A 27,201-nucleotide genomic window follows, 5' to 3' on the forward strand; every position below is an offset into this window, starting at 1 on the left:
GGTCACCTCAAGGCTGGACTACTGTAACGCTCTCTACATGGGGCTGCCTTTGTCGCTGATCCGGAAGCTGCAGCTAGTGCAGAATGCGGCGGCCAGGTTGATGATGGGCCTCCCTAAATGGGAGCACATCCGACCTGGACTGAAGGCGCTGCACTGGCTGCCAATACCGTACTGAATCCGCTTCAAAGTGCTGGTACTTACCTTTAAAGCCCTATATGGCCAGGGTCCGACTTACCTGAGGGACCGCCTTTCCCCGTATATACCCCCAAGAGCACTTCGGTCGGGGACCCAGAACCGTTTGGTAGTGCCGGGTCCCTGGGAGGTAAAACTCGCGTTAACCAGGACCAGGTCCTTTTCAGTGGCGGCTCCTACCTGGTGGAATGAGCTCCCGGAAGAGATCAGGGCCCTGCGGGACCTTATGCGGGACCTTATGCAGATCCGCAGGGCCTGCAAGATGGAGCTCTTCCACCAGGCTTTTACGTAGGGGCCGCCGCTATTACCACTACCACCAACAGTGGTAATTCCAGCAGGACCTGGACTATCCTGGGAAATACAGCTTCCCCGTGTAACATTAACATCCACTGGAGAGTGGTACCCCAACGGCCATCACCAAAGACCATCGTGTTGTGAAGCACTTATTTATTTATTGTTATATATGATTGCTGCTATGTTTTTATTGTTTTATGGATTTTATATGTATGGGCTGTCGCCCTCTGTAAGGCGCCCTGAGCCCTCTTGCGGGGAGGGCGGGGTAAAAATACCTAAATAAATAAAATAAATAAATAATGTTTGACAATTTTTCCTTACCTACTCTCCTATCTGACCCATGCATCTTGGGCTCACAAGGTATTTTCTAATTTACAACAACGTAAGCGTAGTGTTTACTGTACATCCTCTCTTAGAATGTTGTATCTCAGTTCATCTTTCTCACAATTGTAGTGTTTTATGTATATTTACTAATAAAAATAAATAAAATCTGAAAGAAAGCCCTTAATCTTAAATCTGTTACTGCCCCAGAAATACACAATGTTAATACTGAATGCCCCCCTCATTCATTCATTGTTAGTTATATGTCAAAAGAGTGAATTTGGGTGGGGGGGGGATGACCTGCAGGAACAGGCCTTTTTAAACAAAAAATACCAACCCCCCACTTGTCTTCAAAATAATATACACCTTATGAAAATAACTGCCCAATGCCAACCTGAAAAGATAGGTCTGTTTATGATGTATGCATATGAAAATCAGATCTCCAGTATACATGCCATTGCCATTGCTTGTGGGGAGAAGAGACTGCCGAAATGCCCCCATTTCACCCCCTTTGTAGATCATCTTGTGGGAGACTGTATGGTTGTCTTTAAAAATCGCTAGTACAATAGTATGTAGGGCAGTTCTTTCTCTTTTATACACTGAAATACCATGTCAGGTAGTCATAGTCTCATTTTGTCCCCAAATGAAGTCTGTGACTTTTTCTTTGTTCTTTTTTTCAAATTCTAGAGAGTTGGCTCGTGAAAAAGTGATGCGTGAAGTCAAAGCATTAGCAAAACTCGAACACCCTGGTATTGTTCGGTATTTCAATGCTTGGCTAGAAGCACCGCCGGAGAGTTGGCAGGAACAGATGGATGAAGTGTGGCTAAAAGATGAAAGGTATACCTATCAGTTCATGGGAAAGGTCTATGCTTACTTAAAAGGTTCTGGAGGTATAGGGTTCCATTTCAGAATATCTGACCAGGAAATCATATAGTCTATTAAAAGATGACTGCAACTATACCAGAATTTATACTGCGTTAACTTGCTGGAATTTTGTTTTCTAGAAGCAATGTCAAATGAACAAGCATAACAGTAGAAGAAAGTTCACATAGCAACAGCGGTGGCTATCCACATAATCTTTAGCCATGCTGTTGTTACTCACTGATACCATTTCCCCCACATTGGCCCCTTTAGGTGCTGTGGGTCCCATTGATGTGTCTCTTGGTGCCCACTTTCCCCTTTCCCCCAAAGCTTCTAATCAAAGCAAGAGCTCATCCCATGTTTCCTCTACCTCACTGCATCTTCAGAAGAGCAGAGGAGGCATCACCTTTGTGTATGTGTCAGGATCCCATTAAAACAACGTAGTCACTTCTCATAGGAAAGGGTCTGCCCTGGGCTGTACAGGTAGGGCGGGATATAAATCCCAAAAATAAATAAAAATAATAATAAATAAATAAGTAATGGGTCACTAGCGAGGTTTCTGTTTAGAATAACATGAAATGACCATAGCAAGTAATATAAACGGATTTCAAAATGCTGCTAAGCCAATGAGTATAATTCCCGCTTGGGAAATTAGAGCGCCAACTTACTGGGAGCTGAATGCTCCCGTTATCACAACTAAGCTTTTCTCAGGCTCTGCTAATTAAAACAAAAAGCTGCCGCCATCCTTATCAACCACCTGCTTGGCCTTGAGTGTTGCATGAGTCACTAACAAGCTCCACGTCTGGGCATGCGTCTAGGTTGCTAAGCGAGGAATAGTAAACAATACTTGAAGCAGGAAGGAACTACACAAGTTACAAACTACAGGAACAAAACATGTGCAGAGTGCATAGAACATATTGTACCAGAAATACAGAATTTGGCAGCTTGCTGACAGTATGCAGGAAGCAACCATTCAGAAACAGCTGACCATGATAGGCGGATGATTGTGTTAGAACCACCTCCCAGCATTTCATTGAACCTCACAACATCTTGAGCTTGGAGACAGCCCCCAAGGCAGCCGTTCTGTGATTGCTCCCACCACCCTGGGGCAACCATTTAATTGCAGTGGGGTGCCTGTTCTGCATGATGCTTCTACTGGGGGGGGGTCAAATGGGAACCTGGAATGAGGATTTATTACTCTGGCCTTTTTTTTCTACTATATGTGTTTTTCCTTCCTTGCTAGGATTCAGAGCTCTGTTCGTTTAACCCTTTAGGAGTATTCATGAATATATAGGATTCCTGCCAGCTTTCTGGGTAGGAAAACTAGTGCTTACCAGAGCAGTCTCAGAGGAAGAAATTCAACAACTTTACTCCTCTCCTTGTTTTTTGTCTTGGCCACACTACCCCCTAACCACACTATCTCATTCCTTTTCACCTTACAGCAGGACTGCTGATCTCTTTTCCCCCCCTCCGTTAGGGTTAGGGTTCAGTGAACAGACATTCAGTTTTTCTCTTCATTGCATCACTATGATGGCTAATAGCGCAGGACGACACACCCCACCCCTAGATCCTGTGCTCAGCCAGCAGCGATCAGCCACGGAGAGGGGTGAAAATGAAGCCCTTTTATAGTTTCAGTCAGCAATCGCTGGACTAGTAAGGTAGACAAGAATGGCATAACTTTGACTGAAACAAATGAAGTGGTTATTGAGAGGGTAAAAGACTACAAGAAAGCTTAAGGGGGAAAGTAGGAAGGGAATCAAAATACTTGGTTACGTAGAAATACAGTGGAATGTTTCTGGTTTTGCCTCTATACGCGCCCTCCTAATCTAATTCAAAGCTAAGTTACTCATTGTTATGTGTTAGTGAATGTGTGTGTGTGTGTGTGTGTGTGTGTGTGACCTCCAGAACAGTCCAGGGTGTCCTTAACAGCCTTGCTCAGGTCTGGCAGACTGAGGGCCCCCCTCTGTGGCTTCCTTCATTGAGTCAATCCATCTCATTCTGGGCCTTTCTCTTTTCTTGCCACCTTCATATAATAGCTCAGTCCAGTCATTTCAGCTTTTAGGGAGAGTTCAGGTTTGGTTTGATTTAGAACCCACTTACTTGTCTTTCTGGCAGTCCATGGTATCCGTAAAACTCTCTTCCTGTCAGAGCCTAAACTCCTTAAGGTATTGGTTTCACTTTTGCTGACACACACAAAACCCCTGGACTCATTAAATTGTGTGTCTAAGGACAGATAAACAGCTTTTTACTAAGATCTAAAACTCACTTGGCCAGGGCAGTGGTTACGTCCACAGCTTTCAGCAGGGGCATGCCTCTCCCAGGGATTATACTGGGACACAACTGGCTAATGTGGTGCCCATAGTATGCTGCACAGAGAAGATGAAGCAGGAATTGCTTTGTTGTAACGTCTTCTTCAAGTGGTCACCTGCACAGTCATGCAATCTGCCAGTGCTTGTTGCCATCTTGTTGTATTGAAGCCCTGAATATGAAAGTGTAGTTAGACCCTCTAAGTCTGCATGCTGGCTTTGCTCTGGAACATTTTGAATTGTGCTTGGCACAAGCAGAAAGCCAGTGTTGTGAATGCCACTAGACTAGAAGATGTTTCCAGATACGTAGGGTAAAATATTATTGTACCTATAAGAATGAGTGCTATTAAGGGTGTTTTACAGCGTAACGACACGGTTTGCAGGAAAAAATGGTCCCTTAATCTCTATAGCATAGCAACTGCAGAGTTTCAGTGAATGTTTGAAGAAGAAACCATTACAAACATGACTCGACCAGTGGATGCCCCTCTTTTTCCACATGTTTGCATGCATATCTTTCCTGTAATGGTCAGCTTTTGGGGGATGGTCAGGGCCGGCCCAAGGTTTTTTGGTGTCCTAGGTGGGACTACCTTCTAAGCCCCCCCCGGGCGTGCCCAATTACATCATTGCCAACCTCCAGGCAGGGCCTGGAGACAAAGAAGACAACTGTAATGGCAATAGCTTACAAAGTACCTCTCCCGGCCTACCCGGCGCTTCCTACAGGCCAGCGCCCAGAGGCTGGAAACTCCTCCCCCCCCAGCGGCCCTGCAGATCTCCGCCTTACGCAGGATGGAAGACAACGCCAAGGGGCCGGCTGCCTGCCCGAGTACCTTCCCACAGGCGGCTGAGCTGAGCCCCGGGCGCGGAGCAGAGGCCCCTCGTCAACCCCAACTCACCCGGAGGGGAGGGCGCTGCTGCAGGGGCTGCGCAGGGTGGGGGCACCGGAGGCCGGCGGGGTTCCTCGGCCAAAGGCATAACAGGCAGGCACTCCGCCCAGCAGCAACTCACTGTCACCAGCCAAAGTTTCATCCCCGGGATCACCATTTGAAAGCAGGCGCGCAAAAGCAGCGGATCCATCCTCCCCCACCCCACCGCGCCTCTCTTGTCCTGCCAGGCAGAGAGAACCCACCTCCCGCGCCCCCCCCCCGGTGGGCTGGCCTGAAGAGGCTGGCGGGGCCTTTTTCTTCTTGGTTCAAAAAGAATGAAGCAGGTAAAAGAGCGGAGAGGTCCCGGGGGCGGCTTGGCTGCTGAGGGGAGACTGTGGTTTCCCTCCCCCCTTTTCAAAACTAAAAAGCAGCAGCGGGAGACCCTTCCCAGCTCCACCGTGAGTGTTGCAGAGAGGGGACCCAGCTCCCCCCCTGAGGGAAAGCGGCCCCGCCCGGCAGCAGGGGGGAGTGCAGCCAAGGAGGTTGCAGCCTGAGCGGGGGGAGGGGCGCAGCCCCAGCACTGGAGAGTTCTTCGGGGGCCCTCCTGCGCCCATCTCCCAGCTCCACAGGTCCTCTTGGCCACCCGGCTTCAGAAAGGGGGCGGCTCAAACACCACCAGGGGGCTCGCTGCTGCTGCTGCCCGTATTGCTCCTCGGGGGGGGGGCACAGAGGGCGGCCTGGGAAGGAGGTGGGCCTCCCGCATGCCAGCAGCTGCAGGTCCTCCCCAGGCCGCCACCTGCCGCCACCACTGCTGGTTCTCCCACCGCCACTCCTGGGAAACAGAAGCAGGCCTGCGCAGTCGCCGGTCGTGGCTCCAGCTCTTGGAGGTCTTTGGGAGGCGCTGCAAGGCCGGCCTCTAGGCCCGGGCTAGTGAGACAGTGTGGACGGCAGGCAGTGGTGGTCCCAGTGGCGGGGAGGGCCCGGAGGGGGGCCGGGTCCAGTTTGGCGCCCTAAGCGCCAGTTAAGTGACATGCAATTGAGAATTCTTAAGTGACATGCAATTGAGAATTCACCGAATTCTAACACAAGCATTTTCTGAAAGGTGTTTTGCTGTGCTTCCTCTTCAGTGTTCAGAATTAATACAGGGGAGCTTAAATTCACTTTTGCATAGAGAAAACGATGTAGATTTTATTGGATTTGTGGCTGTACATAATTGGGTTTTTTTCATTCTTGTCCTGGAAACTGAAAAAAAAATGTGTGCTGCCCTGCATACCTCTGTTCCCTTTGGTGTCAGGCAAGGAATTTGGGATTAGCTATTTTGCTAGGAGTACAGTCTCCCAGGAAACCCATTAAAATAGTACAAAAGGAATGTATATACTTTGAAAGACAAATTGTGAAAAACATATATAAAGATGGAGCCTAATAAAGTATGTTCTATCTTTCTCTTTTGAAGCGCTGGCTGGCCACTCAGTTCTCCTAGTCCAATGGAAGTGCCATCGTTTAAGATCAGAACGGATCCATTGTCTTCCAAGGAACACATAGAAGTTATTACTGCATCTCTGGAAAAGAAGACTTTGCTTTCTGTTGGGATGCCTGGTGACCAGTTGGATTCCTCAGGGAACCATTTTCTCCCCTTAGAGTTCACTGCCATTGATAATACAGAATTGAGCCATTCAGCAGATCTCATAACAAATATCCAAGACAGCTTCCTCTCTGACTGTGATATAGAAGATGATACCATTGATGAAAATGATCCTGGACACTCTTTTGAACTTTGCCCTCCAGTCATACCAACAGTAAGGGTGAAGGAAAGAACGTCTTCATCAATTGTCTTTGAGGATTCTGGTTGCGATAATACTTCCAATAACGAAGGTGACAAAACTGATTATTCACTTGCTTATCGTTTCTGTGAGGACAAACTAATAAGCAGAAAGGGATCTGATTATAGCAAGTTGTCATCAGAAAGTCCTCAGTCTGTTTCGGTACAAAGACCAGCATCTTTAAACAACCTGGACATCTCTAAAAACTCTACACAAAATGTCAGACCTACCTCTCCAAAAGTGTACCTTTATATCCAGATGCAACTCTGTAGAAAGGAAAACCTTAAGGACTGGATGAACAGAAGAGGTACAATAGAGGAGCGGGAAAGGGTAGAGTGCCTGTTGATCTTTTTGCAGATAGCAGAAGCTGTTCAGTTTCTACACAGTAAAGGATTAATGCACCGAGACCTCAAGGTTTGTATTTAAATCTACACTGTACACTATACCAGTGATCTTTTAGCTGTCTGGTATAAACTGTCATTGTGCGAGAGTGCATACTTGGAAGTGTTGAGAGTTTTCAGTTGTATTTCTTGCTCTGAGTTCTTGAACAAGTATCACATTCTGAAGGATCAGGATGCTTCCAAGTAGAAGATGTTAAACATCATATATATTGATTTTGCCCCATGGGGATTAGTGTGTGTGTGTGTGTGTGTGTGTGTGTGTGTGTCTAGAATCCATAGTGACAACTGTGTCCCAGGGGTTGGGCAGCATTGCATGTATGTTAAGCTGTGTGCTGGGAAGAGTTCTTTTATCTTATTTTAGCTCTTAGTTTTTAATGGGGTTTACAAGGTTGTAATTGGTTCTTCTTTTTGTTTAGCTTTATGGTTTGTCGTTTGTGGTTTAAAGCTTGTTTGTAGGCTGGGAAGCGGTTGATCCTTGGTAAGCTTGGGCACTAATGATCCTCTGCTACTGCTATTTTTTTGGCTGCGGTCACACGGAACATTAGCCATGCAAGAGAGACGGAAGACAGGCAGAGTTTCCGGGCGCGATCTCACCGGCACATCTGGGAAGCGTAGCGCTTCTGCGGCACAACCGAGGCTTCCCACTCTGCAGACTACACAAGTTTTTTTTCCTTGTGGCACATTCTGTCCATCCTTTATTTAGCCACATCACACCTCTTTTCACTGCCTTCGTTACCATCGTGTAGATCAGTTTATTCTCACTTCTGCTGACAGATTAATATGTTGATCATCTCCTTTCCTGCATTGTAGCAGTAGCCTCCCACTTCTCTGAGTGGCAAACACCACTCTTGGAGTACCAGACCTTGCACCTCTAAGTGGGGAGGAGACCCTGTTTCTTGTGCTGTTGAATGTTCTTGGCAACTGAATTGGAAAAAAAAAACCTCTCTGATTTTTGCCTTGTTGGATTACTAAGCATGCTACAAAATAGGGGTATAACCCCTTGTTTTATTTTTGACACTTACATGGTGCTTCATTTATGATAGGGTTTTAACTTATACCCTCTCCATACATGAAATTTCAAAAGGTGATGTCCTGCTGGAATCCCCTACCAACGGTTGTCTCTCACTCCTCACGTAATGCATGGTCAGCCTCCTCACACAACCCATCCTTGTGGGTCGGTTGACGCTATCCTTGCCACTGAAGTCAGTATTAAGATATCATACTGTGTTTGAGTGCACAGCCTTTCATTACCACTCTGTGTATGATGGCTCTTTTTTTCTTTACCCCATTCCCACATGTATGTTGGTGGGGGCACTTGCACAGAGCTTACTGCTCTGGTATAGGAGAGTTCTGGGTGAAGATCAATTCATGCTGCTAAACAACTGTTAATAAAGCAGTCCTTGGTGGTCTCCTTCTGAGAGCTTCACACCCACCTCCTTCACTCAGTGATCTTGCTAATCTTCCCATGTGGGACTGCACAGAAGCCACGACAATGAAAACAAGGTTGCACTTACCTGTAACTGCTGTGCATCGAGTAGTCTTCTGTATAGGCACACATCCCTCCCTCCTGCCCCACTGTGAACTCTCTGGAACTTTAGTTTTCTAGGGGTCTCCGACGGCGGCATGGGGAGAGCTGAGGAAGTAGTGCCCCTCCTCCTGGTCATGTGAGCATTTTGGCGGGAAAGTGCCAGAGGGAGGAAGGGCGCTCCTAGTCTATTAGAAAGCTTCCCATGTGTGCCTGCACAGAAGACCACTCGATGAACAACAGTTACAGGTAAGTGCAACCTTGTTTTTTACTGTTATCGAATTTAATAATCTTTTAAAAAATAAATAAGATTTGGTTTGTTATTTTAGTAATAATAATATTTTATTTTATATATTATATCTTTAATATTTGGGGACAGTAGTTAATTCTTAATTATTTTCTGTTTACATAACCTGTGGTTAATAAGTAACAAAAAATATGGGATTACTTTGGTCATTAAGCTGAGCTATCAAAGCAAACAGTTATTGTATTAACATGGGGAAGAAAAGAGTCATGTCCTTGAATAACGTGTGCCTGCTATAAGCAGTGTGAAATGGATGGTTTTTTTAAAAAAAAAACCTCTCACCAATAGCTATTTTCAATAGATTTAATCCTTTACTTAGTGATATTTCAGATCCTTTTAGCTCTAATGGTCTTTCAGTAGGTTCTCAAAAGGACTCTTTAATCAAGTGGAATACCCAGATGAGATTTTGAAAAAGAATGCTTGTTCAAAATAAGAGATCTTTGGTTTTAGCCATGCTAGTATCCTGAACTCTTTTAGTTTCAGAAACCCCACAAAAATATTTGAGAAGATTAATTTACTCACAGAACAGGAATTTTTTTATCTAATCCAAGTGAACAAGGCTGCTGAGGTTAAAAGATTTGCCAAACAAGCTTCTCTAGTCCTATGTGAGATGTCTTTTTTGCTGCATGGGCACTTTTAGTCAATTGAGTGTCCTCACTGCAGGGCCCCACAGGTGGACTACTAGAGAGCCAGCAATGCAGTGCTGGTCAGATGCTCCCGTGCCCCAACAGAGGATCATCTGTTCCCCCTCCACGTGAAAATGCTGATCCCTGAGGCCATCCGGGACAGCATCCCTGGAGCTGTAGGCCAAGTGGAGAGGTACGAATGCTCCCGCCTACCCCCCCACCCCCACCCCCCAAGCAGCCGCCTGTTCCCTCCCTGGCACCACTTGCTCGTGGGCCACATAACAGCCCTGGACGGTCCGGTTCCAGCCCCCGGGCCTTATGTTTGACACCCCTGATCTGGAGATACTAGAATTAACAGTGCAAGGAAATTGATATAAAATAATTTCTTAAATGCTTACATTGATAGGTCAGTTTTGTGTTTAATGTACTGGATCTGTTTAGACCAAGATGAATCTGACCTGATGACAATCCCCAAATATCTAAATTCATTGACCACTTGCATCGAGTGTATGCCAAATATCCACCTTTGATTGATAACTTTTTAAATTTTGTAAATGCTAAGTTTAGGTTTATCATAATTGATCTCTGAAAGTTCATTGCTGCAGTAATTCATTGTCAGGAACCCTGGGTTATTGCTCTTTGCTCCCTGGCTTGGAATCCCTGAACACCTCCTGAACCTGGGGGTCCTCGAGGTTGGATGCACACAAGAAAGCCAGACCTTGTAAAAATATATATAAGGGTGTATTAACTTATTAAAACAGTGACTATGCAGCACAGTCTCTATAGTTTAATAGTAAGAAAATAAAGACGCGAACTTTTCTTTCTAATACACTGTGTACCTTGGCATTAGATTGCCATCTAGCTTCCTTGCAGCATAAAATTTATGTAGCATAGAATCGTTCTATATATTGCAGTCCGTGGCAATGAATCATAACATATTTAAGCATACCAGCATGGCGTTAGCATAATGTTAGCTTGGCTTCCTCTGTCCTGTACCCTCATATCTTTTTACCCTCTGGCATCAGGTGGTCTCTTGGATCTAATCAGCATTCTTCTTAGGTGGCACTTTCCAGAGGATGTTGGGAACTGCTCCTAATTCCCCCCTCCCACCTGAGCACAACTGAGCAACTGGTAGCTGCAGGAACAGTGAGATCATGAACACTTGCGAAATATTCATGTTAACCCATGAAGGATGAAGAGGTTGCTTGGCCTCATCATAGTCATAAAAGCTTTTTTAACTCTCTTCAGGCCAATTTGAGACCTAAAAAGCATATAGGGAGGTGGGAACCAACAACCTTCCAGACAGGAATATCCCATAAATTAAACATGTTTTTCTACAAAAAAAATAAAATTCACTCTCTTAGGCCAATCTGTGTTTGTCCCCATGAGGCTGAGCGGGAGTTGCAGTTATGGAACAAGCCCTGTACATCGGGAGGAGGAGAGAACACGTTTTCCCTTCCCTTCCTACCATGCGGCCACACTGTGTGTAAGAGGACAGAGGGGTCACCCTCCTCCGTCCAGCTCCCTGTGACTTGATCTGCTGCCTTATCCCCACGTTGGTGGTGGGGGGGGGGACACACACACTCTCTCAAGTGTGACAGGACTTGCTTATATTCTTTGACATTTTTTATCCTGTCACCTTTTATGCAGAGCCCTCGTGGTTGCTGTTATTCATTTATTTATTGTTTGGACTTTTAGGCCTCCCTTCTGACAAGCAGGGATCAGGACAGATTACAACAGAATGAGACAATAAATAATCTGGGTTAAGTTAAAACCAGTAATAAAATTCAGTGCAGAGTCAATAAATAAAGCAGGCTATTCCAAGGTGGTGAGGAATTTCAACAGAAAACTGCAGCCTCCCATAGAGCCTCCTCAGGTGGGGCAAGTGAGGGGGGGAGCAGGAGACCCGAGAGCGCCACAGACTACTTGCTGTCCTCAGCCCAATGTCTGGTGGAACATCCCTGCCTTACAAGCCCTGCAGGAAGGTAACAGATCCTGCAGGGCACGGATGTTCTCTGGCAGAGAGTTCCAACTGGTGGGGTCCGAGGCCCAGAAAGCTCTGGCCCTAGTTGAGGACAGCTGGGTCTCTCTCGGGCTGGGGGCCACCTGGAGATGTTTGCTACCCAGCATAACACTCTATTGGGGGCACACGGAGAGAGGCAGTCCTGAAGGCATGTGGGTCTCTGACCACTAAGGGCCTTAAAGGTCAGAACCAACAGCTTGAACTTGATCTGGAGCTCCACTGGAAATCAGTGCACCTCATGCAGCACAGGTCGGATGTGTCCCATCTGAGGGGCCCCCGTAAGGACCCACACAGCTGCATTGAAATCGAGATAAATACATAAATAATAAAATTGTGGACCAGTTAGAGCTTCCAGGTCAGCCTCAAGGGAAGGCCTACATAGAGTGAGTTACAGTAATCTATCCTGGATGTGACTGTTGCATGGATTACCATGGCTAGGTCAAAGCAGGACAGAGCCAGTTGCCAAACCTGGCGCAGTTGGAGAGATGCCAGCCTGGCAACCTTTGCGGCCTGGGCCTCTATTGACAAGGTGGCATCCAGACTCACGCCAAGGCTCCTGACCATTGGTGCTGGTGAAAGGGGTACTCTGTCAAGATCTGGGAGTTGGCAGCCCAACCATGGCCCACCCCCACCCAGCCACAGAACCGCCATCTTACCTGGATTCAGCTTCTGCCGACTCCTCTTTAACCATCCCGCCATGGCCGCCAAACCTTTGGCTAAATTCATGTGGCCGGCCAGCCACCCATCAGCAGAAACAGCTGGGTGTTAACAGTGTACTGATGGCACCCCAGTCCGAAACTCCACACCAGCTGGGCAAGGGGGTGCATATAGATATTAAACAATGGGGAGAAGAGTGCTCCCTGAGGAGCCTCTCCTATCAGCAGGGACACTTCCCCACCCAGTGCCACCCTCTGTCCCTGACCATGGAGGAAGGAGGTAAGCTATTGCAAGGCCACTCCACAAACTCCAACATGGACAAAGCAGTGAGTCAGTAGATCGTGGTTGACTGTGTTGAACGCCACTAAGATCGTGAGGTATCAGCAGTGCCAACCCACCAATCGTCTGTGAGGGCGACCAACACCGTCTCCATCCTGTGGCCAGGGTGGAAGCCAGATTGGAATGGATCCAACACCGATGAGTCATCCAGGAATTGCTGGAGCTGTTCTGTTGCTGCTCTCTCAATTACCTAGAAACAAAAGATTTGAAACTGGGGCATTGACAGACCAGATCCGTAGGATCTAAAGTTGGTCTTTTTAAGAGTGGGACAACCACCACCTCCTTCAGGCCCACTGGAAAGATCCCCAAGCCCAGGGACAGATTGATAATATCCTTCAGGGAACCTCGTAGCCTCCCACCACTGGCTTTCACCAGCAATGAGGGAGGGACATGGGTCTAAGAGGCAGGTGGTTGGCCTAACAGCACTCAACATCCTTTCGTCATTGGCTCAGCTCAGGAGAGCTGCTTGAAGGTGTCAAAACTAAATTCAAAGGATGGCCAAGGAGCCTGTCAGCGAGCTGCCAGTGTTTTGCTTTGTATTACTGCATTCGTTTGCCTGCTTTCGCTTTCAGCCGTAGGACTGTGGATGCGCATGACTGTTTAGCCTGCCGAAACTCTCATATCTCCCAAGGCCACAGGTGGTTGCAAGTGCTTGTTAGTGCAAGGAAGCTCTCATGAAACGCCGTGAGAAATAGATGACAGAGTCTGCCTAGGAACGTTTATTCTCAAGCCCAAAGGCGCAAGCGGGAAACCCCGCAATTGGGCCTCGGTGGTTTGAATGATCTATAATATGCTTTGCTGTCTGATTCCCTCTCATTCTGAACAGTGATCCTGTTATGCACCTTAGCTTCAAAATAAAGTAAAACCTTTTCTACAAGCGTGTACTTCATTATGATGCTGTGAGGAGTCTGACACAGCCTCCAGTTCACATACTGTATCATCACTGGCTGGGAGGTCACGGCGGAGCGACAAGACTGTGTGAAAAAACTTGCAAATGCCACACAGCATATTGCCAAATTACTAGTGTTCTGGGTCCTCTCAGGGAGAGGGGGATGTAAGAGACCGAATGACTGAATTGTTCTAAATAATTGAACTGGTGACAGCCTTTATGATCTTTAATGAGCCTGGATGATGCTAAATAATCCTCTTCGTATTCTTCCAGCCTTCCAATATATTTTTCACAATGGATGACATAGTAAAAGTCGGGGATTTTGGTCTAGTAACTGCAACAGATCAAGATGAGGAGGAAGAATCTGTTGTGAAACCGCTGTCAGCTTATGCCCGTCATACAGGGCAAGTTGGGACCAAGCTCTACATGAGCCCGGAACAGGTAAGTTCCGTGACTCCGTCTTCCTCTCAGACTCCCTGGTTCTCACACATCCCACTCATGCTTGATTGTTTTACTGTCTCATCATGTTGTTGTTGTGACCCACCCTGAGCCCGCTTGTGGGGGACATTAAATAAGTAGAATAAATACGGGTGTCGTGATGGGGAGGCAGAGGCATTGGCCAACCACCTGTGCAGGCCTCTTGCCTTGAAGACGCTACGGGTTTGCTGCGAGCGATGCCTTGACGGCACTTTCCCCACCACTCAACGCTTGTGCCTTTTCCCCAGAGGAGCAATAGAGACAGGCCTCCCAGGGACAGTCACGGGGAGGGGGGGTGGGGGGAGTTAACCATGCCTTTGAACTGCTTATGTTACAAATTAATGAATTATGTTAATAATACAAATGAAACAGGTTAGGTTAAACTGTTAAAAACTAGTTTCACTGTCGTTTTGAGTAGTTATAGGGCAAGTTTGTCCTTGTTCAGTTTAGTTCAGAGTTTGAGGATGATTTTAGACCTAACACTGTACATTAGAAACAATTTGAGAGGGAAGCAAAAATGTCTTCTAGTTCTGGATCCCCTTCTTGGACCCAGTAAATGAAACAGTAAGTAACACACTCTACGTAAACGGCTGACCTCAGAGGGTAACTAGTGTAAAATGCAGCAGGATACTTATTAGCTGGGGCTGACTGCTCAGCACCTATTATGCCTGTTTTGAAAATTAAATTTGTTGCCAGTTTGTTTCCCGTTGAAGGTGTGCTGCCTGTTGCCTTTCATTGCCTATCCTAGCATCCATCCAAGTGGCAGCTCAGCTTCCCTGACCAACACTGATGGATTGACCCTTCCTTCCTTCCTTCCTTCCTTCCTGTTGGGTGGTTGGTTTGGTCTCTGCTAGATCTAGTGCTTCCTCCGTGTCCACTCTTATTTTATGATATATAGACTTCGTTAAGAACATTTCTGCATTTCTGACACGTGGCAAGGTGTCTAAGAGAGAGTTATTCAGGAAGGCTGACTGTGTTTGAGGTCATGGCTAGATCTGCTTGTTCTTGTGGTTTTCTTTTTTTAATTTATCACCAGCCATGAGCTGGGTTTTAAAGAAGGGAAAGTTTAAAATGCTCCAAATAAATATGGTTACTTGCCCATTAGCACTTGGCAAGAAATTTATTTCAAACAGCTGTCTCAATGAGACACATAAAGATTGTGTTTAAGAGACTCATTTTCTCCTGTGCCACAAAAAACACATGCAGGCATTGTAAGGAATATGCTTCCAAGATGCTGGTTGGTATTGGATTAAGTTTAAGAATTCTTCTCAGTGGAAATTAGCTAATTTGAACACTGGCAGCATCTTCTCCCATCTCAGGCTGCACAGGCCTTCCAGGTGGCCAAAGACGGAGAGGTGCAGCCACCTCTGTAACTCACACTCCGGAGGGCCATGCGCTCTTCCATGGGGCTCTGAATGAGCCAAGGCTGCCCTGACCACAGGGAATGCTTTAAAAAAAAGAGCAGGTGCCAGAGGGCATTGCTCTCGCCTTCCTCTTTGCAGGTGCAGGGTCCAGAGATGAGGAGGAAGTATTAAGAACACGACACTTTCCCTTAGCCTTGAATATTAGTGCTAAGTGCATCAGGTTGCTTAATGCCCTCACTGTGCATTTCCCACCACCAAAGTGCAAGGTTAGATTCTGTGCTCTAAGCGTGCCTGATGGAGCCTTGCACTGCCTGCACTGTCATCTGAGATGCAGGTATCCTGGCTGGAGTTTAGGTAGTGTTAGGGAGAGGGGGCCTGTGATTGACTGCATGCTTAGTCAGCATCCTTAAGCTACACTGGGACACCATGTTTTTTGCTGGCTTAATATTACATCTGTGCTGGGCAGACCTGAGGCTGGACATGCTTAGGGTGCCAGCAAAGTCCACTTCCCCATGGCACAACTTTAGGCCTCCTGCCTCTGTGCCCTCATAGCAGTTGTGCTTGAGTGGTGCCTCTCCCCTGCTGGTGGGGGGCTGCCCACCTGCGTATCTCCAGATATGCCAGCATGTCTCAGATACATTGATGTAAGTCTCAGATACATTGCAGGGCCTAGTTATCCTTCTGGCTCAAGGTTTAGCACTGTGCTATAAAACTAATATTTTCCTAAGCCATCTGAAATAGCTAACAAGTTTGCTAAATGATTGTGCCATGCTTTATACTTCAGGCGAATGAGATTGTGATTACATAAATTCCTACAAAAATGTATAGGTGAAAAATAATAAAAATCCCAGCCAAGAGTGATTTCCTGCCGTGTTTTATTATTATTTTTAAATCAGAATCTAGTTGCCCAGTGTACGATGTAATTTGATGGTAAATCTCCTGTTTATGAAAGAAACATACATTCACCAGGTGCGATTATTAGTATTAATACATTCTGCTAGTGAAAATTTTCCGTCCCTCATTTTGAATCTGATTCAAGGGTGCGGAGGGGGGGTGGTATGTCTAATTCACCTAGTGAAAAGGGGGCTTACCACACTTTCGTTTTATCATGCATAGCTTGGCATACTCACTTGTGCTTTGATGGAGTAAGGTACATATAATGTTCCAAGCAAGACACAGAAATGTTCCTTTCTAGACATTCCTAGTAATAGAGTATCTGTTGGATCCCAAGCATTCAAAATAACTCCACGTTTAAGAACAAAGCAAGGTTTATTTCAAAGCGTTGGTATAACCAGAACAGGACATTGTTAGGAATAACTACAGGTGACCAGGGAAGGCATAATATAGACATTTGAACCGGGTCAGGACCAATGACCCCAATTCCCGCTGGCGGGAATAGAACATACAATTCGCGCCCATTGCATGGGAACGTAACAGTTCTATAATATCAACACAGGTTCGGTTCACAGGCTAGATACCCAAAACACTCTAGGCGAAGCTTCCCTCCTACTACCAGCTGCACGACTTTGGCGAGTTCCGCTGACTACAAAACATAACTCAAGTAAACAAGGAACGGGGGGGGGGGGGGGGAAAAAAATGAAAAGGAAACATGACAATGGCAGCTAGCTGACAGTATCTCAGACTTGTATCAGATTTAATTTCTGAGCAGGTCTCATGTTTCTTACTCTAAGCTTGCATGTAATGTATTAAATCGAATTTAAGAAAACATTTTTTTCTATATAGATATGATTTTTTTATATAAATAAGAGTGAGAAGATTCAGTTGTTGAAAATGTATTCGGTCATTGCTTTCTTGTTGAATTTCCCAGGTATATGGAAAAACTTACTCACACAAAGTGGATATATTTTCTTTGGGCTTGATCTTGTTTGAACTCCTTTACCCGTTCACCACTCAGATGGAGAGAGTCAAGGTAGGTATGCTATTGCCAGAATGACATTCTTTCTGCCTTTTTTGTTTCCAAGGTACTATGTTAAATATGTGGTGTGGAGAGTGCCTGTTCATCTCCCTTATAAATAAAAGCCGAATGGTGGTGGCACTTCTCTAGAACATTCCACACGCTCCAAAATCAGTTTGCTCTCTGATCTGTCATTCAGAGGGTCTCCCTATCCACTGGCTGCTTTGCCTGAGTCCTGCCTCCAGCATTCTAAACAGTTTGCTGTTCCTCTCCCCCCCATAGCCAGTCAGAACACAGAGGTTATTTGCATATGCAGCCACATTGGCCTCTGCCTCGGAACACAGAGGTCGTTTGCATATGCGACTTGATTGGCTTTTGCCTCTAACATTCTAAACAGTTTTGCTGCTCTGAGGTAAAATGTATCCAATCTCCAGTGAGGGCTGGAGATCAGTCAGAATTACAACTGCTTTCCAGACGGCAGAGATCAGTTCCCCTGGAGAAAATGGTGGGCTCTGTGTCCTTATATGCTGCTGAGGTGGGCCCCGTATGACAGCCAATGTGATGCAGCAGTCAGGACTTCAGAGCACGGGAGAGGCTGCAGGTGTGTGGGGGGGTGGAAAACTGAAGAGTGAGGGGGAAATAAAGGTAGGTTGATGATTGGCTGGGAAGGAGATAGGGTTGCCAACTCCAGGTGAGAAATTCCTGGAGAGGTGAGGGATGGAGCCTGGAGAGGGTGAGGTTTCAGGAGGCGTGGGACCTCGGACAGGTACAAAGCCATAGACTCCACCCTCCAAACCAACTATTCCCTTCTGGGGAACCATCGTTGCCAATCTCCAGGTGAGAGCTGGAGATCACTCAAAATTACAACTGTTCTTTAGGTAGCAGAGATCAGTTCCTCTGGAGAAAATGGTGGTCTCAGTGTCATTATACCCTGTTGAGGTCGCCACAGCAAATTGACACTGAGTGTCCAAGCTCGGGGCACCTGCCCAGAGCCTCTTTCTAGAGGTCGTTGTATTTATTTCCACAACGGGCCTTTTTCCTAGTCTGAAATATTTATATTCCATCCTTCCACAATGCCCTGGTTGTCCTACAAAATATAAATATACACAGTTAAATGTTTAGTTGAAACACATACAATAACATACACTTAAGTGAAAACTGCAGCTCCTGCAATATTTATCACCATCAGCTATCAATCAGTGATAGTCATCAGTTCCTTCTGCCAAAAGTGTGTTGCAATAGTTCCGTTGTGCACCCTTGTTTGAAAGAACTGCATGAGTGTGGGAGCTTTCCATACCCCATCTGACAGGCTGTTCGACAGTGTGGGTGTGGCTGTGAAGAGCTTGCCTCTTGCCCCATTGTGAGTGAGGAAACTGATTTGACTTCCATCACTGTTAACCCAAGTAGGCTCAGTATAAGCCTGCTACAGTTTATGTCCTCCTGGGCTCTTGATGCAGCATCAGTATAGGCTCACTGATCAGTGAATGATAATAGCCATATTGTTGGATCTGGGTAGACTTTGTTCTCAGTTTTGCCCAAGTGCAGCCCCATCCCACGTGGCTCTTCTAACTGCATGTTCCATGATCCCCAGCAGGGCTGCCTTTGGAGACCAAAGAAGACCTCTCTTTGCTTTTTGCACCGACAGACAAGCTGGTTGGCTCCAAGCCAAGTCCTGTAGTTGGAGTTGTGCCTCCCCTCTCGGGCACTTGTTCATCAGAGCCTCAATGGCTTGGCCAAGAGGGATAGAATATATTGCACTCAAATAAGATTTGAATTCAGGTGAAAACTAATCAAAATCCAAATTGAACAGGCCTTTTTTGTTGGTACAGTTATTGTTAACCATACCAAAGAGTGGCACAAATAATGAAGAGGAGTGTTGCCGTCTTCGTTGTCTTGCTGATGCTGTTCCTGTTCCACAAGGCAGGATCTTGAACCTCCACCCATAATGGACAGGAGGAAGTAGGAAACACAGGCAGAGGCCCCTGAACAGTTAAACTGTACATACCAAACCAGTTGGTTGCTGACAAGGAAGGCATCAGATCATCTCTGTATGAGAGAAAAGGCCTGATTTTTGGTATCTATAGTTCCAAATAAAAGCATTAATAGCCATGCCTTTTCCTGATGCATCCCCAGCTCAGTCTGGTATTGAAAAAAGACATGCAGGACTTCCGGTTTTTGCAATCTAATGGCGGACACGTCTCTCAGGAGCTCCCGAGGACGCGATCCGTGAACTGGCAGATGAGAGGGGGTGCAATTGTACGTGCCCCCCCGGGGCCTTTGTGAAGGGCTCCTAGTCATGGGGTGCTAACAATCGCCTCTCCCAGCACACTGCCGGTGGATTGAGGCATTCCGATGCCCCGAAGGTCTCACCGCTGTGTTCCAGTACTGAACTCAGAGACGCACACCGGGACAAGTGAGTGGAGGTCGAGCATTTTACACATTTTGATGGCGGGATCTACCTGATCAACATTGAGAGTGAGTTCAGTTGAAACGAGAACCAGAGAAATGACTGAAAGTCCCCCTTAAAACAAGCGGGGGGGGCGGGAACAACACACCCCCCCTACGGAAACAAAAATGGACTTAAAGCATGCTTTTTAAAGGGGGGGTGGAACTGAAAGCAAAATGGGACTATAGTAAGGAACTTACAGCAGAACTACAGGCGAGTTGCAGACTTCAGAGACTTTTGGCAAAATTTGTTAAATGTAAACATCCTCAAAGATGTCGCAGAAGAAGACTGAGAAAGATAAGCAAACAAAACGTAAGCTTCTTCCAGGAAGTGCTAGCTCAGCGAGTGCGGTCACGTGACCGGAAACAACCATAGACTTCTCTAAGATACTAACAGAAGCATTGCGACCCCTGCTGGAGCAAATGAAGACACTTAATCAAAACTTTGCTGCACAGCAACAGCATCTAGACGAGACTTTTAAAAAAACAGAGCAAACAGCTGAGAATCTCAAATAGGTGAATGCCAACACCAAAAAGCTCAAAAAGTAAATGCAGGAGATGGAAAAGTAGAGAAACTCTGATGAAGCCCAGCTTTTACCACTTCAAATGGAGATACTGAGATTCCATGGAGTTCCTGAGACTAAAGGTGAGAATCTTAAACAGATTTTGAGTGATGCTTTGGGATCGGTTGCAGATTTTAAAATGGATATTCTTCAAAGTGAAATGGATGTGATTTATAGGTCGTATTCAGAATACATAAAGAAAAATAATCTGCCCGGCGAGGTGGTGGTAAGATTCTCCAGAAGATATATGAGGGATCAGATTCTAAAATCAGTATATTAAAATTGATGGCAAAGGAGATAAGAATTTTGAAAGACATCCCCTTTGAAATAAAGGAAATGATGAAAAAATACAGAGACTTGGCTTTGTTTCTACAAGAGAACAACATATCCTACAGATGGATTTTACCCGAAGGCATACTCTTCAAATTTAAAGATAAAAGGGGGGAAATTGACTTTGTTATGAAAGCAAGAGAATTTCTGCAGCAACAATTGGATCCAACAGGAGAAGAGGACGAGAAGAGGAACAAGGAGAGCGAAGATGAAACACTTACTGGAAGAAGAAGAAGAAGAGATTGGATTTATACCCCGCCCTTCACTTGGAGTCTCAGAGCGGCTTACAAACTCCTCTCCCTTCCCCTCCCCACAACAGACACCCTGTGAGGTGGGTGGGGCTGAGAGAACTCTGACACAAACTGCTCTTTTTCAAGGACAGCTGTGCCAGAGCTTGTGACTGACCCAAGGTCACATCAGCAGGTGCAAGTGGAGGAGTGGGGAATCAAACCCGGTTCTCCCAAATTAGAGTCCACGCACTTAACCACTACACGTGGGGCGGCTGCCCCCAAGCAAGGATATCGATTGAGGGAAAGAAGAGGCAAATGAGATGCTAATTTTCTCTGAAGTTTGACTTTTGATTCTTATTATATAATTGTTCTTGTATATTGTTATTTACTAAGTCAGAATATCTGGACTTGAATTACTTGAGCAACTTTAACGAGCAACTTTAACGATCACTTTCAACGTAATAAGTTACTCATTTTTTTTACTTAAAGCTACTTTATTGTAACTATTGTATGACCACCATCTCTTGGGTTTTTAGTGGTTTGTCTTTACTTTCTCCCATAGTTTATAGATTCCCTTTCCCTATTTTCTTGTAGTTTTTAGAAAATAAAAAAAAATAAAAAGAAAGAAAAAACACATGCAAAAAGGCTGGGGGGGGGCTCTATTTAAAGCTGAATCTTAGTATGTGGGTAACCCCGCCACCTACTTGAAAAAAATCCTCATTAAAGTTTACACCTGCTTGTTGCATAACAGAATTTTAATTGTTAAATGCAAGTGCATAAAATTTGGCTTGGGTGAGGGGGTGCTGTTTCTGATAATTTCATCCCAGTTGGGTAGAATTTTTTTAAAGAATTGTACATACAAGCCAAAGATGGTTCCACTGTTGAATTCAAAGGAATCCAATACAAAATAGAGAAAATAATCCAGAGAGATAGTAATATAACTATAATGTGTGTGTACAGGGGCAGGAAGAAGCCCAGGCCCCGCCTCCTGCCTGCAGAGACACTCAGGGAGGGGAGATATAAATGCCTCCCTGCGCTTCCCGTCTCCAGTCAAGCCACCGCGGCAGGCTGGCTGGAGACGGGGAGGGCAGGGAGGCAGACATGCCTGCCTTCCCCCCTGAGCCTCTCTGCTTTTGCGGAGAGACTCGGGGGGGGGGGGTTAAATGCCTGGGAGGCACCTGAAGAAGATCGGGCAGGGAACCCAGGCATGACTGCCTCCCTGCCCATAGGCGTAATCTTGGGGGGGGCTGAGGGGCCTTAGCCTCCCCCCGGATTTTTCCAGGGGAGACAGCCTCCCCCAGCAACCAGTGCCAGAGATAGGGAGGGAGAGAATGGGAGGGACCCAAACTTTTCCCTGCAGTTCTCCCCAGCCTGCCTTAGTGTACTGATTTCTCTCCCTGCCCACTCACCCCCAGCCAGCTCGCACAGCTTTTCTTTCACCAGGCAGAGATTGGTCTTGTCGGCTCCAAGGAATGGGTGGCCCCGTCCCTGCCCTCTCGGCAGCCCTCATTCTGGCCAGGCTTTGGCCAGAGGACAGTTTCTGTGAGCTGCCCTCTCTTCAGCCACCATCTAGCCTAGGCTGCTCTTTGAACCACCTGTGTTGCTGCTGCACAGATCCCTCGCTGCAGGAGGAAGGCAGGTCTGTCCTCCTGGTGGGTCTTGGAGCCGTGGGGTAGCATGGGTGTCACTGCTCCTTATGTATGCCTACTCACATGTATTGTGGCAAGCATCAATTCAGCTGCAGATAGAGAGGCAGCGAAGAGGAGGAAAGCTGTGCCCTCTGCGTTCCTCATGCTGCATACAAAGACTGTTTTATTGGTGGGGTCTTTGCTGCTTTGCCAGAAGACGCCGGAAAGGGTTAAATGCACTGAGATTTTCTAGAGGGGAGGGGAATCTGAGCAGCCGTTTTCCCAGCTCACCTCCTCTTTTCCTTCCCGAGAAAACTTCTCTTTGCAACCCTCTCCTTGCCAGTAGGGGAGCTGAGTTGGTGCAGAAAGGAAACACAAAGGCTGGGAGGAGGAGATGGTGAGCAAGCAAATAGCCCAATTACACTCCGTGGGGGAGAACTTCTTGGACACATACTCCAGTGGGTGGAGCGTCCCATCTCCCCCCCCCATTGCAGGATAGCCCCTCCCATTGCCACGTCCGAGGCGTCTACTTGGATTACAAAAGGTTTATTTTCATCAGGGTGATTTAAAATGGGTTCAGAAGTAAACAACCTCTTGAGGTTCTTAAATGCACGCTGGCACTCTGGGGTCCAGTCCAGTTTGGTACCAGACTTCCTACTGTCGGGACCCTTCCCCTTCGTTTTTAACAAGTCAGTAAGGGGCAGGACTACCTGGGCGAAGTTGGGGGTGAATTTGCGGTAGAAATTGGAGAATCCAAGAAACGCTTGGAGTTGGCGCTGGGTGCAAGGAGCCTCCCACCCCCCATGTCCTGTACTTTATAGGGGTCCATGCCCAGCCCCTTCCCCAATATCCGATAGCCCAGGAAATTCAGTTCATCCCTACAAAACTCACATTTGGAGAGTTTGAAGCACTTCCCGGACCAACTTTACATGCAAGTCTTTATCTTTTGAATAAAGCAAGGTATCACCTAACTACACTAGCGCCCCCTGGAATAAATGCTTATTTAACACCTCATTAATTAAATTCATAAAAACCCGAGGAGCTCCCGCCAACCCAAATGGCATCACCAGGTATTCAAACTGTCCTAACAGTGTATTGTAAGCCGTTTTGTGTTCATCCCCCTCCCAAATGTGCACTGTGTAGTACGCCTCTCGCAAGTCAACCTTGGTGAAAATGCGCCCCTGGGAAGCTTCCGCCAGAAGGTCTTTGATGAGAGAAAGGGGGTAGGCATTGGACATAGACACTGCATTTAAACTCCGATAGTCTGTGCACAGTCACAACCCACCATCCTTCTTCTTCCAGAAAAGGAAGGGGGAGGAGGCTGGTCGGATAAAACCTCAGGCAAGGTTTTTGTCAATAAACCTGCGTAGTTCCTCCTTTTCAGTTGGGCTCATAGAGTACAGCTTTCCTTTGGGCATTTTGTGCCCTGGCAAAATTTCTATTGCACAGTCCGACTTTTGGTGGGGGGGAGCTCGTCTGCCTCCTCCTCTTCACTCCTCTATACTCGGGGGATGAGCTCAAGCTCTCCATGCACCAAACAAACACACTCTGCAACGGGAGTTGGCATCTCCCCCCCACTCGGGATTCCACCCCTGGACTTTGCATTGGGGGTCGGGGAAGCGCAGGGTCCCTCCACTCCATTGAACGTGTGGGTCATGATCTCATAACCAGGGGTTGCCCAGTACCATCGAGAATTTGGCGGCAGGGGTAGTGATGAATGGGCGTTGTTCCTAATGGGGCTTCATCCCCATTACCAGGGGCACAGTTTGGTACTTGCATGCCTCTTTCATTGGGGACCCATCCATCTGTGTGAAAACTAACGGTTCAGGCAGTGACTAGCGACAGGCTGATTAAGTCCCGTGCGTATCCAAAATCTATCAGTGCTCTCACCTGTATTTGGGTGCCCTGTTCAGGATTTATTACATTCACAGTCACATACAACGAAGGGGGAGAGGCTCTCACCGAACTTGGCACGTGGGACTTTCGGACCTGCCGGGTTGCGCCCTTACAGCAGGTTCCAGCCTTTTCCCACCAGCTCGTCTGCCTTATCCCCGCTAGAGGAGGTGCATTCAGGTTTTTGTCGCTCTCCTGCTTGAAGCGCCTTGGGATGTTTCATCCGAGCTCCTTACAGTTTGGGCTTCTTCTCAGAAGTCTTGCATTCATTCATCTCCCCATCTCCAGGGTTCTTGTCAAGGGGACAGCTTGCTCTGAAATGACCCGAGACTCCACATCTCAGGCATAGGACCTGACGCAACCATTGGTCCCTGATGGCTTCTCTTGTCTTGGTTCTTGCCCCTCGGTGTTCTGCCGCCGTCCTTGCAGGGACACGGGGCTCGTACATCCACAACAAGTTGGAGCGGTTTGCTGCCTCACAGGCCACCTGAATCCACCAACATCAGTGGGTTGCCCTGGGCCAGTGCCCGATCTAGAATTGCATGGTTCAGCCCGGCCCGATAAAATTCAATGAGGACCTCTTCGGGCCACCCCTGGAGCTTCACAGCATATGTTTTGAATCCATCGGAGTACTCCCACACTGAGCGCCCCCCCCCCAGGCGCAGGCCTCTCAAGCAGGTGTGCGCTCTCTCTAGCTCCATGGGGTCTTTGTATTGGCGTCGGAGGGCCCACATGAAGGCATTCACATCTCAGAGTTCCGGTCTCTGGACATTGTGGAGGCCCACGAACCAGTCGGTCGCCTGGTCCTGGAGGCGCAACCCTGAGCCTTCGGGGTAGGGCGGGATATAAATTCAAATATAAATAAAATAAATAAAATCCACACGGTGCTCCCTGTGGCGAAAGTGGGGCCCCAATCACGTAAGAACTTGCGCACCTGCAACAGGAAAAATGCTAGCTTCTCTGGAGTGCCGTCAAATGTCGCTTCCAGGGTATCGCTGGGCTGCTCCGGAACTTCCAGGGGCACAGGTGGTCCATTCAGCCCGGCCAGACCAGCAGGAACACCCAGAGTTGCTGGGGGAAGAAGCAGAGGTACTTGCAGAGGGGCCAGCAGCGCCCTCCCAGTTCCATCAGGGGCCCGTTTACGATTCCAGAACTCTTGCTGGATTGCCTCCATGATGATGCCCGGTATGTCCAGTATTACGTTTTGCATCTCTCGCCTTATCTCTTCAGCCTCACCCCTGAACTCCTTACGGAGATGTTCAGCTTCAGTGTCCTCCACAGCACGGATGCACTCTGCTTCCTCCTGAAACAAATGCCCATGGCGCTGTCAGGCACTGTCACCCGCGAATCTCTCGGCCCTCAGGTCAGGAGTCAACAGCCAGGTGGGCTCAGCCCAGGAGGGGAGAGGCGCTCATGAGTCTCAGGTCTGCGCCCCACCTTCAGCTCCTTTGGGCTCCGCGGCCATCACTGGAGCTGCCATGGTCCGTTGCTCCAGCGCAGTGCTGCCCGTTGCAGTTGTAGGGATTTCCCCATCCTCTCTGCTCATCACGTTGGTGGTGCAGGAGGCTGAGGAAGGAAAAGCTGAGTTTTAACAAACTGTCAGATTCCTGGTTAAATCAGTTCTCAACACCAGCCAGTTTGTAGAAAGCTAACTTTGAGATGATAGATACCATCCTAAACACATCTATTGTTAGAACTGAACGCACGAAGGCTACAGATACAGGGAATTCAAGTAAAAGCACTTAAGATCAGGACCCAATCATCTCCCCCCCCCTCACATTTGCTCGCCAGAACTAACCATCAGCTCCCCCCCCTTCCCCCCATATGCACATAGCCTAACATAGCAAGGAAACAAGAGTACAGACATTTGAGAAGCCAGGATGTTTGGCACCCCGAAGGTGACAAGCCCCAGACACTTCAAAGAGAGGGGGAGAGAGGAGCCTCCCCTCTCAATGACAGGCGAGCTGTAGACTTTGATCATGCCCTAAGAGGAAATACTGAAAGACTTGGGAATGTTTAGTCTGGAGGAGATCGAGGGGGGACATGATTACTCTGATTTGAAGGGCTGTGTCACTTAGAGGAGGGCAGGGAGCTGTTCCTGTTGGCAGCAGAGGACAGGACTCGCAATAATGGGTTTAACTTAAGGGCAGGAAGGTACCACTGGACATGGGGGGGGGATTTACAGTAAGAGTTCTGAAATAGTGGAATGAGCTGCCTGGAGGGGTGGTGAGCTCCCCCTCACTGGCAGACTTTAAGCAGTGGATGGACAAACACTTGTCAGGGATGTTCTAAACTGATCCTGCATTGAGATGGCCTGTATAGTCCCTTCCAACTCTATGATTCTATGAACATCTAATCACTGCATCTTGATTATCAGGCTGGGATGCACAATCCTTTTCTCCTTTCAGTGTTTCTGCCCTATTCTTCTTCCCAGTCCTCCAAGAGATGGACGATGCAACAGAACTCATGCTCTGCTCCTAGAGGGGCCTTGGTTTGTGGTTTAAGCACTCTACAAAAGAAAGGAAGATGTCTCTGCCCTATTCTTTATCTCAGGGCATCAGTGAATTGAGACCAAGAAGTTCCAGATGATGACCCTGGTTTCCATCCTGTTCCTCTTGAAACCAGAACCTTGGTTTTCATCCACTGATCTCAAGGATGCCTGTTTCTATTCCACCTCAATATTGTCAGTTCCTGTGGTTCACTGTCAGAGAGGCCCATTTCCAGTTCAGCAGACTAACAATTCTGCACTGAAGCAATCATCCCCGTTATTCCATGCGTTTATGTTTAATGTTTTAAATATTTGTATTCTGCTCCCCCCAAAAAGAAAATATTTTCTGAAACCCAGTCTTCACTCTAATCATCATTAACTGAAGGTATCCAGAGGCCTCTGCCCAGGATCGTGTTCATGTAGGAGAGGGGCAGTCTTTCAGATGCC

General features: G+C 47.1%; 1 protein-coding gene across 1 annotated transcript in view; it reads left to right on the forward strand.

Moving 5' to 3' along the window:
• The window catches only part of EIF2AK3 (eukaryotic translation initiation factor 2 alpha kinase 3), a 72,932-nt gene that overhangs the window by 42,826 nt on the left and 2,905 nt on the right, over positions 1-27,201 (forward strand). The window contains exons 10-13 of the mRNA XM_015420950.1: positions 1,495-1,644; positions 6,291-7,071; positions 13,695-13,862; positions 17,091-17,192. Coding sequence (XP_015276436.1) covers positions 1,495-1,644; positions 6,291-7,071; positions 13,695-13,862; positions 17,091-17,192 — 1,201 coding nt within the window. The remainder of the gene's footprint in view (positions 1-1,494; positions 1,645-6,290; positions 7,072-13,694; positions 13,863-17,090; positions 17,193-27,201) is intronic.

Source organism: Gekko japonicus, unplaced genomic scaffold, assembly GCF_001447785.1.
Source record: "Gekko japonicus isolate JY-2015 unplaced genomic scaffold, Gekko_japonicus_V1.1 scaffold2993, whole genome shotgun sequence".
NCBI classification, from domain to species: Eukaryota; Metazoa; Chordata; class Lepidosauria; order Squamata; family Gekkonidae; genus Gekko; species Gekko japonicus.